The 16,254-nt window shown below is 52.3% G+C and overlaps 1 protein-coding gene across 17 annotated transcripts in view; it reads left to right on the top strand.

Moving 5' to 3' along the window:
- Positions 1 to 13,871, top strand: part of CDYL (chromodomain Y like) — a 148,881-nt gene extending 135,010 nt beyond the window's left edge. For all 17 annotated transcript variants that reach the window (XM_081521187.1, XM_081521196.1, XM_081521188.1 and 14 more), the window contains 5 exons: positions 2,774 to 3,030; positions 4,104 to 4,276; positions 9,696 to 9,906; positions 11,493 to 11,636; positions 12,332 to 13,871. In XM_081521187.1, the coding sequence (XP_081377313.1) occupies positions 2,774 to 3,030; positions 4,104 to 4,276; positions 9,696 to 9,906; positions 11,493 to 11,636; positions 12,332 to 12,490 (944 nt within the window). In that variant the 3' untranslated portion in view covers positions 12,491 to 13,871. The remainder of the gene's footprint in view (positions 1 to 2,773; positions 3,031 to 4,103; positions 4,277 to 9,695; positions 9,907 to 11,492; positions 11,637 to 12,331) is intronic.
- Positions 13,872 to 16,254: the final 2,383 nt, after the last annotated feature.

The raw sequence follows: 16,254 nt of genomic DNA, 5'->3' as shown, positions 1-16,254 counted from the left end.
CGCGTGTTTCAGTCAGTCAGGGCTCAGGTCTGCGGCAGACCACGTGCCGCACGGTTTCTGCCGTGGAAGAAGCCTTTCCCTGGATCTCGGTGTCTGCCTCTTCGCTGAGTCCCGAGCCCCGGCTTCTGCTCGGCAGTGCGGCTTTCCGGTCCCCAGCTGTCCTGAGGCTGAGTGGCCCTCTGGCCTTCTCCTCGGAGCAGAGGGAGCTGGGCTGAAGGGGTGTCAGGGTTCGCTCCCCTCGTTGGTTCGGGCAGCGGTGACCACGTGTTCTAAGCACTGAGGGTGCGTCAGTGAACTCGGTAGAGGGGACCCTGCCCTCAGGAGCTTGGCGGCGTCCAGCCACGATTTGTTAGTAAAAGTCACGTGAGACAGAGCTGGGGTGAGGGCTGAAAAAACCAGAATGGGCTGGCACGTGGATGGTGCCAGGAGGGGCCGTGGACGTGGGTCCTAGAGGAGGCGGCATTGCAGCTGCCATCAAGCTGAGCAGAAGAAAGCGGCTGTTCAGAGCTCCAGGCCCAGAACGTTCTAGGCAGAGGGAAGAGCGAGTCCAGAGGCCCCAGGGGAGCACAGGCCTGGCACAGACGTCAGGAGGGAGGTGGCCCCGGGCTGGCACCTGTGCGCCCAAGGTCAGCCCTGCTGTGAGCACTTCTCCACCCAAATAGGGCGCAGTCACGAGGCCCCGGGGTGGGCAACAGAGGGTCCCCGGGTTGGGGGTGGGGTCGAGCCCTTGGCAAGATCGCAGGGCCCGTGACGTCCGCAGAGGGCCAGCAGAGGGTAACAGGGAGGTGAAGGCCAGTTCAGCAGGGCTGGTCAGCACGAGCCAGCGGGAGTCCACATCTGAACGTGCAGAACCGCGGAGAGCTCCGTGGGACCTGCCACCTCAGAGGTGCAGAGCTTGCCGCCAAACTGGTGGCCCCATAATCTGGAAACCCCGCCTCTGGGGACGGGGGTCTCCGGGGGACACCTGGAGACGTCAGGAGCAGGAGCAGGAGCCGGGATGGGAGGGCCGGCCCCGCACCAGTCAACAGCTCAGGTCCAGGCGGCCTGGCTGCTGTCCGCGCCCCGGCTCGGGTAAGCCATGGGCGCCCGCCCCTCCGTCACCTCACCCTCAGCACTCACACAGCTTAAAACTGCATTGTAACAAGCGCAGGACAGGCTGAAGGTTGAAAGAAGCAGGAAGGGTACCTGAGGGCTTCCTCAGGAAGACCCAACAGTGCCCCCTTGCTGGTGACCACTGGTCAAACGCTCTTCCCGTTAGAAATACTCAGGTTCCGAGTCCGTCAGCAGCTGACCCTGTAGGTTCGCCGGCACGTTGGAAGGAACAACACAGTCCGGGGTTTGTGCTGCAGCTTCAGCTGTAACCTCAGAGGCTCGCTGGTGAAAAGCATTACAGACCGTCCGGTCAGGGGACCGCTGAGCAGCCTGAGAAAGGCGCGGGGAGCCTGCGCTGGTGGACGACAGCGCCCGAGACACTGTCTGCTGAAGGCGAGTGAGGCAGGACGCTGGGTCTCCTCCGCCACCATGCGCGTCTGTTAACGGCAGGCGAGAGGGAAACGTTGGTGTAGTATTTGCTGCTGTGTATACAGCCTGTCTCGGAGGAGACCTGGAAGCCAGACTCCGTGACTGGGGTGGTTGTGGGCCCCGGGCTGACGGGGGGAGGCCTTTTACCGTGCACTTTTTTATTCTTGTACCACGTATGTATTACTGCTCCCAGATTTTCCCCAAAGTGAATCTGTTTTTAACTTCAGAAATCTCCAGTTCCACCAACTGAATGAAAGCCTGCCTGTTTTAGCAGGGAGATGGTCTGACTTCTGAACGTCCCCTCACCAATCCTGCAGCGGCTCCAGCTTGTCTTCTTTCACGTTGCAGGAAATGTTTGACTCGTGACTCGTCATGCTCTTCTCAGAGGGCTTCTCACTCCCCGAATTAGTCAAGCCTCATCCAGTTCTCTCTCGTTTCTTTCCCTTCCTTCCTCCACCCAAAGTCTCTGTACCTTTATTACCAGGTTAGATAATATTTAGACAGTTCACACCAATAGGAGGATAAACTATTTGCCTTAACGTTTGAACTCTTTTTCAAAAGTTACTCCCTTGGCTGTGCCGGGTCTTGGTTGCAGTGTGTGGGATCTAGTTCCCTGACCAGGGGTCGAACCTGGGCCCCCTGCATTGGGAGCGCAGAGTCTCAGCGGGACGGACCTTCTGGGTGGTGGGAGGGGACGCCGTCTCCAGCCATCTAGGAGGCTCTTTGCAAACGTAGCAGAACCAGGACTGTGGACAGAGGTCCGGACATCCCGTGGAAGAGCCCCGGGTGGCCCAGGGGGTAGTGGACCTGCAGAAACCAGGGGCTGCTTCATGCGTCTGTACGAGTGGACCCTCACCCAGAAGCAGTCTCGGCTCAGTGCCAGACAGCCTTGGCTCTAGTAATGTTTCTTTGAATCAGTTTCCTTTTTTCTTTCAACTTCTCGCACCCAGGATATGTCCTGTACACAAAAGCTGTTCTCATTGAGTTTTGTTCTTGGAAAGTTGCAAATCCTGCAGCTTCTCTCCAGCATGTTCCTTCCCGTCTTTCTTTCTTAGGAGGGAAAGGTGAGGGCAAACTCCCTCTTGTCAGACGTGTGCGGACAGCAGATGCCTTTGAAAGCCGGCTCTGCAGAGGCTCTCCTCTCTCACCTTCTTGGATTATCAGTTAGCCCTAGGTCTGTCGCGGGCGTTTGTCCCCAGTCCGGGGCAGGCTGGTGGTGGGTGCTCACGACTGTGCTCCTGGGTCCCCACAGGCACCTCTCCGTTCATGGACGCGCTGACGGCCAACGGGACCACCACCCTGCAGACATCGGTCACGGGCGTGACGGCCAGCAAGAGGAAGTTCATCGATGACAGGCGAGACCAGCCCTTTGACAAGCGGCTGCGCTTCAGTGTGCGGCAGACGGAGAGCGCCTACAGGTACCGGGACATCGTGGTCCGGAAGCAGGACGGCTTCACCCACATCCTGCTGTCCACCAAGTCGTCCGAGAACAACTCGCTGAACCCGGAGGTGAGCGCCGCCGCGGGGGCTGCCGTCTCTGGGCCCACAGGCCGGGCCCAGCTATGAGCAGGGAGGTGCGGGGTGCCCTGAGCCCCCACTTCCTGGCCAAGAGCCCCTCGTCCGCCCCAGGGGGGTGCGGGATGGGCCTCCCTGAAGTCACGTGTGAAGTGTGTGCTCACACCCTCCCCTCGGGCTCCCAGAGCTCTTGGTTCAGGCAAGCTTAAGGCCCCCGGGGTCCAGCCCTCCAGAAGCTCACTCCACCTTCCTTCCCGTTGGTCTCCAGCTGCACGTGGAGTGGAGCTTCAGCTGCAGTGATTCCTACACGGTTATTGCTGGTCGTTAAGTAGTTTCCGGGGGTTGAGGGAGACAGGTGCTCCCAGAGGCTCAATAGTTCTGTGACGTATTTAAAATTGGAGGTGTTTGAACCTGAGCTATTTCATGCTTAAAATTGTAAGTTCTAATAGTTGTTTGTTTCCTGCTTGTGGATGGTAGGTCTGGCTTTTTCCAGGTGACAAAACTAAAGCACAGAAAGCTAGAGTGTCGCCCAGTGGTCGGGGCACCAGCTGCGGGCTGGTCCCCGGTACATCATTAGAACACTCGTGTTTGTGAGTGCTTCGTAGGGACCATTTTGAATGGTTTGTGCCCACTGAAAACGCCCCCACGCTGTGTTTGCTCTTACCACACTTGTGCACCAAACTTGAGGTTTCTGTCCGAAGAATGGGAGGCTGGTGTCCAAAAACAAAGCAGACCCAAACCAGCAGCTTCTTTGAACTGGTTGCATGTGCCACCTGCTGTCCAAACTGTAGAAATGCCAAGAGGGGATAGAACAGAACTCGCCCGCCAGGAGCCACAAGGACAACACTGCTTAGCGACTCAGATCCACACGTCTCTCCAGTTACACTCCATTCCTGACAGCTTCTGTGATGACACTCTGTCCCCACTGTTCCCCACCCCTGGCTTCAGAAAAGAAGGAAATTGCGAATCACTCGGTAGACGCGGGCAGCCGTGTCAGGCCGTGAACCCGCTTGCAGCGAGTCGAGTCGGGATGGTGCGGTGAGGAGATGCTCTTGGGTGCCTTTCAGGTGATGAAGGAGCTGCAGAGTGCGCTGAGCACAGCCGCGGCGGACGACAGCAAGCTGGTGCTGCTCAGCGCCGTGGGCAGCGTCTTCTGCTGCGGCCTGGACTTCATCTACTTCATCCGGCGCCTGACCGACGACCGCAAGAGGGAGAGTGCCAGGATGGCCGAGGCCATCAGGTATGCACCCTGATCCCTGAGCTCGGCGGCCTGAGCCGGGCCCCGTGGGGGTCTCCTCCCCTGAAGATGGCGGAGGCCATCAGGTACGCACCCCTGGTCCACTGAGATGACCGGCGTGAACCAGACCCCATGAGGCGTCTCCGCCCCTGAGACCCACTGCTAGCAAGAGTTAATACATCTCTGTCTATTCTGTGGGCAACTTGCCTCAAGCAGGTAACCGATGTCAAGGCTGGCTCGAGCCCAGCGCGTGTTGTGGGGGCTGGCGTCTGGGGGGAGAGCCCAGGGTAGCACATGCTGGCGTGTCCATCATGTGCGTTCAGGACCTGCAGCCTTGGAATGCAGATGCCCGCTCCTTCGCGTGATAACTTACCATTTGGTCGGCTCGAGGATAAATCAGCTCGGCTTTATGACACGCTGGTTCCATAACGTCGCACAAGAACGGTCTTTCAAACTAAACAGTATACAGGCATCCTCTGTTCATATGGATCTTCCCCAGCCTTCTTCTGAACATTCTTAGACACACACACACACACACACACACACACACACTCTTACGCACATACAAATTAGATAGATGTATTTTTGGTTCTGTCAAGTAAGTAGACGTGTACTGCATGTTGTTTTGCAGCTTTTCCCATTTAGTGATATGACTTTAGGTTAGTCCCTCTGCTTTTGGATTTTCCACTTCTGTGTCATAACATTACAAGAAGCTTTTTGTAGAACCATGTAATTCTGCAACAAGTATATGCAGGTATATATTTTGTATGTGTCTCATGCTAATCACTGGAAGTATAATTGTCTGATCTTTCAGAGACTAATTTTTTCTGAATTGAATGAAACTCAGTCACCAGCCAGAAAGACTCTCATACCACCCTGCCCACCTCCTTAAAGTGTCACATCCCTAAGGGACCCCAAGAACCTTTGTGTCTGGTGTGGTTTATAGGATGGAAACGTTGAAGGAGATGCAGGCCTGCAAAGGGGCAGTAACGTTGGTAAGATCTTCTCCAAAATCCCCAGATATTTCAAACTTGCAGGACACTAGATGGGACCGTCTGTTACTTTCAGATTAAGCTGCTCGATTGATGTACATGTAGTTCCTTGACAAATCATCAGTAGCTTTAGGATAACTTGCAGGTATTCCTAAATATTCACCCACCCCACTCCTTCAGGGTAGATTATTGGAATGTGATGTTCTTTGAAGCTGAGCGCTGAAGAATTGATGCTTTTGAACTGTGGTGTTGGAGAAGACTCTTGAGAGTCCCTTGAACTGCAAGGACATCCAGCCAGTCCATCCTAAAGGAGATCAGTCCTGAATATTCATTGGAAGGACTGATGCTGAAGCTGAAACTCCAATACTTTGGCCACCTCATGAGAAGAGTTGACTCACTGGAAAAGACCCTGATGCTGGGAAAGATTGAAGGTGGGAGGAGAAGGGGACAACAGAGGATGAGATGGCTGGATGGCATCACCGACTCAATGGACGTGAGTTTGAGTAAACTCCAGGAGTTGGTGATGGACAGGGAGGCCTGGTGTGCTGCGGTTCATGGGGTCACAAAGAGTCAGACACGAATGAGCGACTGAACTGAATGTTCTTTTTAAAATACAAACACTTAGGCCTCAGGTGGTGACTTTGCATATTTTCCGTAAGATCACACTGAATTTACAGCTGATGGTGTTATTTTGGAGCTGGTTTGTCCACCTCAGTGCCGGCACCCCCACCCCACCTGTACACAGCTCTCTAAGGCTCCCCTGCGCCTCCCCCACCCCACCCTGGGCAGGGTTGCCCTTGACTGTGGCACAGGCTTGTTGTTGTTGGCATCAGGGTTGAGGAAGAACAAGCAGCAGCCATCTCGTGTGTTGAACCCCAAGTGCTTTAAATGCTTGTTTTCTTCGGTGACCCCTCCATTTCTGAGACTCCAGCACGCCCCACAAAAAGCTGGATTGGTCTTCTAGGGAAATGCCAAGTCTTGCTTTAGGAAAATCCACTCAGTTCTTCTCTAAATGATGTGTTTTGTTAATGTGAAGTTCTGTTAATGTAGGATCCGAAAAATAGTCACACCATATCAGCTTAACCTTTACTTTGGCTCCTTTGCACTGAAATTCATGTTTTGTGTGTAAAGTTGGTTTATGCATGCAAAGCTATTACTGTGTATATTTTTGTTTGTCTCGGTAGTGTCCTGTCTCAAATTCCTTAAATCTTTGGGCAGAGAACAGCACCGCCGTGAGTTTCCAAAAGGAAGGTAGGAAATAGGAGGTCAGGCATAGACTGTGAGCTTCTCACGTGTCTGTGGGGCTAACTCTGGCTTGGATCGTTGGCGGGAACCAGTTTGCAGATTAACTGTGATAAAAATATTCAGCCCATGAGTGATAAAGTTATTAGGGATCAGTTTGTAACGTCAGGCTCTTGGAGTCCGTGGGACCAGGAGGAGCAGAGGCTCAAGGAGGGCGCAGAGCCCGTGAGGAAACGCGCCCTGCACCCTGACCTTGTCATGTTCAGTCCCGGCCCAGAGCCACTGGGGCAGGGAGCTTGGCTGAGAGAGGGCGGGAAACCAGCCCTGGACAGCCCAGTTCCTGTTTCCCAAAAGCATTTCTGAGACTTAACGTTTGTTGGTGATCTTCTAACTTTTTGGTGAGGTCTGTGGGATGGTAAATATTCTCCAAAAGAATGGATAGAATTTCGATTTTGTTTAATGGTCTCTTTAAGCTTACTTTGTGGCAAATATAATCTCTTTCCTTCCCACTGTTCCCAGCGTAGCCTTTCACTCAATTCAGAGGAAACTGAAGTGTAAATTCAGTGTGTTGTATGGGGCACATCTGAATGCTTGTGCATTTTGATTTTAAGGTTTAAAATACGCTTGCTTTACGTCCCCCAAAGCAGCAGACAGACAGTCTCGAGTGTCCAGGCCCAAAGGCAGCTCCCGCCTCCTGCCTCCGGCAGCCGTGGCGCTGAGCCTTTGGTGTTTCTACTGAACAGAAAAGCAGTTGTGTGAACTTTTGTCTGGCAGCTTTTGTTTGTTTCTAACATGAAGGGGATTTCTCTGTGGAGTGTGCTCGCTCTGGCATCTCAGAGTCCTCGCATGGCTCGGTCGAGTCCTCTGAGAAGGAGCCATGGTGTCCACTCCAGGGCGAGCTGGTTCATTCATGCTGCTCCCAGGAGGAGCCCCGGGTTTAGAGCAGGTTATCATTCCAAGCAAAAATAATAAAAATCATCTTCTTTAGGGGGAATAATTCAGTTCTAAACATTTCTCCAGCCTGTTAAAAATCCAAGCTTTGTTTTTTGCAATATTATTTTAGAAACAGATTTTTTTCTTTTATATGAACATGCTACATGGAGTAATCCATTCCCTTTACCACTTCTACTTCAGTCACTCAGTCGAGTCCGACTCTTTGCGACCCCCTGAACTGCAGCCCACCAGGCTTCCCTGTCCATCACCAACTTCCAGAGTTTACTCAAACTCATGTTCATCGAGTTGGTGATGCCATCCAACCATCTCATCCTCTGTCGTCCCCTTCTCCTCCCGCCTTCAATCTTGCCCAGCATCAGCGTGTTTTCTAAGGAGTCAGTTGTTTGCATCAGGTGGCCAAAGCATTGGAGCTTCAGCATCAGTCCTCCCAGTGAATATTCAGGACTGATTTCCTTTAGGATGGACTAGTTGGATCTCCTTGCGGACCAAGAATCTACCATTGCTCTGTAGAATCTCTTTATTGTTATATAGGTTTGATCCCCTCTTTCATATGAAGCTACCATCCCTGTCTGTGGTTTGCAGTTGTCAGTATTGGAACCGTCTCCACTTGGCCCCCATTCACAGGAGCAGCTGAGTGTCGTGCTACTAGGGGATGACGTCTCCTTTAAGTCAGGGAGGTGGTTTGGCAGTGACTTTGTCAACAGTTGTCTGTAACTGAGCATAGATGATGCGTTTCCGTCACGGGCCGTTGATCTAGAATCCTCAGAAGGTGGCAGAATTGAACAGCTTCGTGGCGATGGTCTGGGATTATTTCAGGGACTATTTTAGAGGTTATCTGGCTCTCTTTGTGTCCTTGAAACCCAGAGTGATCTTCCTGACAGGACCCCACGTGCTCATTCCGTGGGCTGAGGGCTGACTGCAGAGGCCTTGGAGAACAGTCCCCCAAGTGAGGCGTGCAGCTGCTGAACTCTGAGGCCCCCTCTCCCCGCTGTGTACACACACACACCCGCCTCATCCTGCCCTAGCCCGAAATCACGGCCCCTCATGTCTGTGTCTGCGGAGGAGGGGGGACGGCATGCTAAGTTGTGATTTTCAGAGCCCATCTGAACAGGTTAATTAAATTGCTGAATTGTAGGGCTCGGCACCCAGGCTGTTGGTACTGCAGCTGGGGCTGTAGGGTTTACGATTTGGAATTCTGTCCTTCTGGTCTAGAGCTCAGACGGCCTTGAAGGAGTTACGTTGTCCTCATTTCGGGTGTGTTTGTCCTTTTCTTCACCGTGTTCAGTCTTCACAAGACTCAGCCTCTGAACATAGTTAGGTTCCGGTGTGGGGAGGAGGCTGCACCAGCCAACCCTAAACTGAATTGCAGCCCAGCTTTCCAGCCTGATCCTAAAGCAGACACCAGCGGCCTTGTCTGGGCTGTGAGATCCCTCGCCCCCTGGGAGGCCTGCTTGGTGGTCGTCGTGAGTGGCGGGAGGTGCTGTGCAGACGTGTGTCAGGCTGGGGGATGCTCTTTTGGGTCTTGGGTCTTACACCAGCCTCTGAGCGTCTCATCTCTGCGTCTGAGTCACTCCGTCCGGTTCCATATAAACTCAGGAATACTCGTGTTTCCAGTTTATCAGTGAGCTGTCTGAAGTCACAGACCACATCCAGACCCAGGCGCTGAGGCTCCTGCCCCGTCCCAGGCTGTCCCTGTGGCCCCAGGCCCGGTTTCTTGTGGGAGAGCTGCTAGAGTAGTCATCTGCAGCCTGTTGGGTTTCCTGGGCTCCTCCCTGTCATCAGGGGAGGACAGGGTTCCTGGAGCCCAAGCTGAGTGCCCTCTGCTGTGCTGCTCCCCGGGAGTTCACAGGGGTCTGTAGGGACAGCCGCCCTGCCCCCGTCCCCGCCCCGGGGCGCTGCTCAGCCTGTACAGCACAGCGGTACAAGCCCGGGCCCTTTGCAGCCAGGAGGCTGTCAGAACAGTCAGTTAGGGTCACGCGCACGGCCTTCGCGTCTTGATGTACTGAATTCCGTACAAGTAGACGAAGGAGCCTGGTGGGCTGCCGTCTGTGGGGTCGCACAGAGTCGGGCACGACTGAAGCGACTTAGCAGCAGCAGCAGACGCGCACGGCCTTCGCGTCTTGACGTACTAAATCCCATACAAGTAGACGTACTAAATCCCATACAAGTAGATTTCTTTCTGTTGCTCACATGTGCAGTGTTTTGAGTAGTCCCCCATTTGTTTTCTGTTTTAGAAACTTTGTGAACACCTTCATCCAGTTCAAGAAGCCTATTATCGTAGCCGTGAACGGCCCAGCCATTGGGCTAGGAGCATCCATCCTGCCTCTCTGTGATGTGGTCTGGGCCAACGAAAAGGCGTGGTTCCAGACTCCCTATACCACCTTTGGACAGAGTCCAGATGGCTGTTCCACCGTCATGTTCCCCAAGATTATGGGAGGAGCATCTGTGAGTACCTCGTCTTAACTCGTCCTGGGAACCATCCTTGGTTACCACTTCTCTTAACTGTATACAAGGCGTCACTCTGTGGGCACTTCCCATCAAATGCATGCGTATTCAGCTCTTGTCCTTAAGTCATGAAATCGTATTCTTCATTCATGAACCCATGGGAAGTTGTCATGTTTTGGTTCATAGCATGTTTATTGACACTGTTTGGCATCATTTCCTAGAGGCCCTCCTTCCATGAAGGACCTCCGTGTCTGCATAATTAATGCTGATCCCCGCCAGGAATAAATACCCCGTCTGTAACCCAAACCAACCAGAGTTTGCAGTGGAAAGGGTCTTGACCTGGTACCCCAGTAGCGGCACTTCTGAGGGAACGCCTGAAGGAGCAGGGCTGCTCCGCTGCATAACCCACCCACACCAGGAGTCTGGGCTGTAGCTCTTGTTCTCTGGAAATGATGTTGGTGGTCCTCGCTCCTGGAACCAGGGCAGGAGGTGGAGTCGGGGGCGAGGGGCTACAGAAGCAGACGCTGGGGAGGAGGTGGGTGTCGGGGGCGGGGCGGGGAGAAGCCGAGCTGTGAGGCAGCCCCGCAAACCAGTCCCCGCTCCCCGCCGTGGACCAGAGCGGCTGGTGGCTTTGTGTCTCACTGCTGAGCGCGGACTCCGGTGTTGCCCTTTGATAGAGTCCCTGGGGGTCTGGGCGGCCGTCCTGATGGCCTCCAGCAGCTGGCAGCACAGCTGTTCCACCTCTCCTCTGGGTTCAGAACTTGCCTCCCCTCCGCGTGGGAAAGACAGAGAGGAGGGCTCCACGAGATGCCTGCCTCAGGCAGGAAGCACCACCAGACGTTAAAATTAAGTGGGGAGAAAAGCCGCAGAAAAAGGCCGATCCCATCTTCCCCCACCCAGCTGCCCCCTGCGGGCCTCAGGGGCCGTCCTGGGGACACTGGTTGCTGCTCTTGGCTGGGCAGGGAGGACGCAGGGTTCCCGGTCTCTCCCCTCCCCGGGCAGTGGTCGTGCTTCTGAGGCCCATGGGACCCCTGCTGGCAGAGTGTGGCCCCTCTGGGCCCCGCCACACCCAGAGCTGCGAGAAGAGATGTGTCCTTGGGCAGGGTGCTCACACCTTCCCCTTTGTTCCAGCCTGTGGGGACCTGGCCCCCATCACCCTCTCAGGGCTACAGGTAGGCCAGCGCCCACGCCCCCAGAGGGCCTCTCTGCCTGGGGCCCCCCGAGGCCCTGCCCAGGCGTCCAGCTGGAAGCCCCACTGGACTTCCCCCACTGGAGCTGCATCCTCCACTCGCTTGCGTGGTGGGCGCCCCCTGCCCTCCTGGCCTGGCTCCCCACCCCCGGAGCCCTGTGTTGCTGCAGCTTGATCTACAGCAGATGGACCTTCTTAGATTTCTTGGTTAGTCCGTGTGATTCTGCTCTATGTGAGCCCCTTAGATTCCATAAGAGTCCCCGGCTGGTGGGCCACTCCTCACGGTGCTTGCTTCACCCTCGGGCACTGACTGAACTCGGAGCGGAGAGTTTCCGGGCTGAGTCTCCCTGCCGCCTTCCCCTGCGGCTCACATGGCCTCCACTCTTCTTCCTTCCAGGCGAACGAAATGCTGCTCAGCGGGCGGAAGCTAACGGCACAGGAGGCGTGTGGCAAAGGGCTGGTCTCCCAGGTGTTCTGGCCTGGGACCTTCACCCAGGAAGTCATGGTCCGCATCAAGGAGCTCGCCTCCTGCAACCCTGTCGTACGTCCAGTTCGTGTTCCGCCCTTTCTCTGCAGAGCTAGGGGAGCGCAGTTAGACAGACGTAGTCACTGAGGAGCATCCCGTGGAGGGTTACAAAAACCATTGTTTCTAAATTCTTTACCGTTTCCAAAGCCTTGCATCTCTGCACACATTTTCTCCCCTCAGTGAACGTAGGTTTGTGTTCAGTAAGTGCTAGATATGTGCTTGTAACAAAAGTGCATTTAGCAAATGACAGGGTGAAATGTCATTTCCTATTAACTGACACAGCTCCAGCGTAAGCTGTCCCAGACATCTCAACAACTCGTTACAGAGAGTGAGTTCCGGTTAGAAGTCCCCTCAGCGGGCTTTCTCAGTGAGCCTCCCAGGAGTGGGCATCATCAGTGGGGTGGCCGCAGAGCTAGCACAGGCCCAAGGCTGGTCTTGCTGCCAGGGCAGAACCAGGGTGTGGAGAGCATGGCTTGTCAAGAAGTAGCTTAACAGCCCTTTGAAATTGAGAGTCTGTCCCACACCCACAGTGAGTGAAGTGCGTGATGCACGCGTGTCAGGCCTGGCACGTGTCAGGAGTCAGTGTTTGGTCCTCCTCGTGCCAGGTGGCTCCTCGGGTCTGGTATCTGCTTCCGAAAGCATAGGGGCTGCAAGGCGCCAGCGCTTGCAGCCACAGACCCTGCTCACTCCCTGCTTGTCATCTGCTGCAGGTGCTTGAGGAATCCAAGGCCCTTGTGCGCTGCAACATGAGGCTGGAGCTGGAGCAGGCCAACGAGCGGGAGTGCGAGGTCCTGAAGAAGATCTGGGGCTCGGCACAGGGCATGGACTCCATGCTCAAGTACCTGCAGAGGAAGATCGACGAGTTCTGATGGCCCGGGCCAGGCTCGCCCGGGGCTCCCGCTGGGAGGCAGGACCTGAGACAGCCAAGCTATTTATTGCCAAGGAGTTTTTAAGTACTGTAACTTTAAAATAAATAACTACAAAACTCCTTTGTCCAAACGTCATTATTTTATACTTAATACACACCCAAGTGTAAAAGTATAAAAGGTGAGCTCTGGGCTGCTCTTTGAGACTCTAATTTTTGTTATCTTCGGCTAGTACTGTATAAAAAAGTGTGTTTTCTTGGTTTGGGTGTCAGAAAAGTCAGAAATAATATTTGTTTTCCTTGTTTTTTCCTTCTAGAAGAAAAGAGGTGTTAGAGGTGTTAGCCAGCCTCGCCATTCCCACCCCAGATAGAAATACGGAAAGATCTCAGATGTGCTGTTATCTCTAAGAGGTCCAAAGCCTCAGAGACAGAAAATTCTAAATCTTTTAGGATAAGTATTTCTGGTTCAACACCCACTGATGGACCTACCCCCAACGTAAAATATGCCTAGGATTCATGCTGAGGTATCAATTGATTCTTCCCTCTTTTTTAAATGTCTGATTCTTACCCAGTTAACAGGAAGAAACCACTCTCTCTAGGGGAAAGCTTGTTTTGCAGTATTAGTGAATCACTGACTAGCTTCAGTATGGTATCTTAAATTATAAGTTAATCTTAGCAGGTTTATAATTAGTTTTTCTGACCCTTTTGAAAAATAACTACATAAGTGCTTCTTGTTGCTGGGTGAGAACTACTACTTTATATACAGTTTTGGTTTTCTATTTGCAGATATGACCGATGTATTACACCAAAAATAAAAAGTATTTTTATGTTTATAAAGTGTAATTTTTAGGTTCACTTAGAATATATTTTATTTAATAAGTTAAAATTCTTTTGGCACACTATTAAATGCAGAAACTCCTTTTTAAGAGAACTACCTTATTATATCAACGTTTCATGTTCTTGGTCTCTGCTTTCACGTCTACACAATATACCAAGTACAGGATGCTGTCCGAGAGTGCCCTGTGTAAATAGATGTCCGCATTCCCGCCAGGGGTGGGGACGATTCCAGAAGCCTGTCCCCTGGCAGGCTTCTGAGCTTGCAATCATATTGAATGTATGAAGAGTGAAATAAAATCAAAACCTTATTTTTGTACAGTTTTGAAATTTCTACTTAGAACCGACCACCTCCCGGCCTCGCGGAGAGCTTACCGAGTGTAAATCTGCCTTTACTTGGATTGGTTGGTGCAGTATTTTTGCATCTGTGGGACCTACTTTTTTTGTTCTGTAGTTTGAACTATATATAAACTGTACAATCTGTAAAGTTTTTATAGAATAAATATTCAGCTGTGAAAACTGGTTAAATAAAACTAATATTTCTTAACACATTTGAAATGTTTCTCTTAATTCTTTCTTCACTTCTGAAGTTTTCCCTGTTTACTCTTTGTGTGAAATAACGGGCACAGACAGGCACATCACATTTGTACAGTTTTGAAAGGAGATGGACCCATCCACCAAGCAACCTCGGTACTGACATGTACAGTAATAAGGAACATCCTCAAGGAGATCGGACACGATGCTGTAGAAAGATCTCGAGCTCACCCGTCACAGGCATGCCAAAAATGAAAACTTTGTGCAGAACTACCATCCATGAAAAAGCCCAGAACCTTCCAGGAAACGTCTTCTAACACTATAGGTAAAAAGAACAGTCAACGTGTGTAGGAGGGACAGCCGCAATGTCGTCAGGTCCTCCACCCTCGGTGGGCAGCCCACACCCCGGAGGGCAGTCAGAGATGCTCCTGCAGGAGCAGGGTCTGGGCCCCGCAGTCCGGGTGTCTGTGCAGCAGTCACTGGCAAGGCGCCTGGCTCAGGCCTACCTGCCGATCCTGGTGAGGCGGGTGGGGAGCAGCCAGCGCTCACCCTGGGGCACAGACACTGCGGCGGTGGTCTGGACCCTGGTGCTGGCAGTGCCATTTGGATCCCCCTCCAGCCCACTGTCCTCGGGACCCATCCCCTCCCTCACCCACCAGCCTGTGGACACCAGAACTGAGATGCCGCTGGCCACAGGGCCCCCCCCCCACCATTGCACACACCACACCAAACCCACAGCCACGCCTGGACAGCACCCCACCTGCCTGAGGGCCCAGGACCTGGCCCCATGCACCAGGGCACAGGCGTTCACCCGGGGGCCCTGCAGCCAAAGGCCCCAAGACCTGTCCCCACCCATCAGAGGCCCAGCCCCCGTGAGCAGCAAGCCTGCTTCAGCCTCAGGACCAGACTCACCCAGCAGCAGGCAGATGCCAGCCCTGGGCACCCACAGCCCTGCAGACTCGCCAGCAGGCCAGCACCTGTCCTGGGACCGGCTGGGCCCCGAGTTCTGCCCACTTGCAAACGAAAACAATAAACAACGATCTGAAAACCTACACAACACAGCAGGAACAGCTGGAGGAAGTTCATAGCAATACAAGCTTCAGGAACAAAAAAACGCCAACCTAACCTTAACCTGCAAGAACTAGAAAAACAACAAAAACCCTAAGTTAACAGAAGGAAAGAAAAATCAGAGCAAAACAGAAAAGACCAATGAAACTAAGCTAGTTCTTTGAAAAGATGAACGAGATTCATAAACCTTTAACCAGACTCACTAAGGGAAAAAAAGCCCAAATCAATAAAACCACAAATGAAAAAGAAGTTAACTGGCCCTGTAGATAACAAGAGATAAGAGAATACTACAAACTAAGCCATATACTATACCATAGAGCTATAGACCAGTAAAGTGAACAGCCTAGAAGAAACGGATAACTTGCAATGTATAAACTTCCAAGACTGAACCAGGAAAACAGAAAAAATGTGAGGAGACCAGGTAACAGTGAGGAAATTTATTATTTTTGTTTGGCTGTGCTGTGTGGCGAGCGGGATCGAACTTGCGCGCCCGCACGGGGAGCGTGCAGTCTTACCCACTGGACCGCCGGGGAGCCCGTGGAAGTCAATGTTTAAAAGTCTCCCAAATAAAGGTCCAGGCCTAAATGGGTTCACAGGTAAATTTGCCCAAACATTTAAAGAACAGTTAACATCGGTCCTCAAACTTCCCAAAAAAAATCGCAGAAGGAGGAACACTTTCAAACTTAACAAGTCCAGTATCACTCTGATACCAAAACCAAAGATAGCACAAGAAAGAAAATTATAGGCAGTATCACTGACACAGATGCAAAAATCCTAAATAAAATACTACCAAACCAAGTCCAGTAATACACCGTGATCAAAAGGGATTTACCTCAGGGATGCAAGCATTTTTCAATATCCGCAGATCACTACTCAGCAGCACATTAACAAACTAAAGAATAAAAATTGTGATCATCTCAAGAGGTGAGGTGTAGAGAAAGCAGCTGACAAAATTCTACATCCCCTCCAAGATAAAAACTCCAGAAAGTGGTGATAAAGGGAACATACCTCAACATAATAAAGGCCATAGGTGACAAGCCCATAGCTAACATCACCCTCAGGGTTAAACAGCTCTAAGCTTTCCTCTAATATCAGGGGGAAGAAAAGGATGCCTACTCATCACTGTTATTCAACACAGTATTGGGAGTCCTTGACAGACAGAAATAGGAGTTTTATGGGGACCTAATTAAAAGCTTCTGCACAGCAAAGAAAACCACTGCCAAAGACAACCCAAAGGAGTGGGAGAAACTATTTGCAAACGATATGATCAAAGAGGGGTTAATGCCTAAACTATATAGAAAGTTCATACAACTCAGTATCAAAAATACAACC

This window comes from Giraffa tippelskirchi, chromosome 8 (assembly GCF_054371585.1).
Source record: "Giraffa tippelskirchi isolate mGirTip1 chromosome 8, T2T-mGirTip1v1.2.pri, whole genome shotgun sequence".
Taxonomy (NCBI): Eukaryota; Metazoa; Chordata; class Mammalia; order Artiodactyla; family Giraffidae; genus Giraffa; species Giraffa tippelskirchi.
This window is presented reverse-complemented; position numbering and strand designations above follow the sequence as displayed.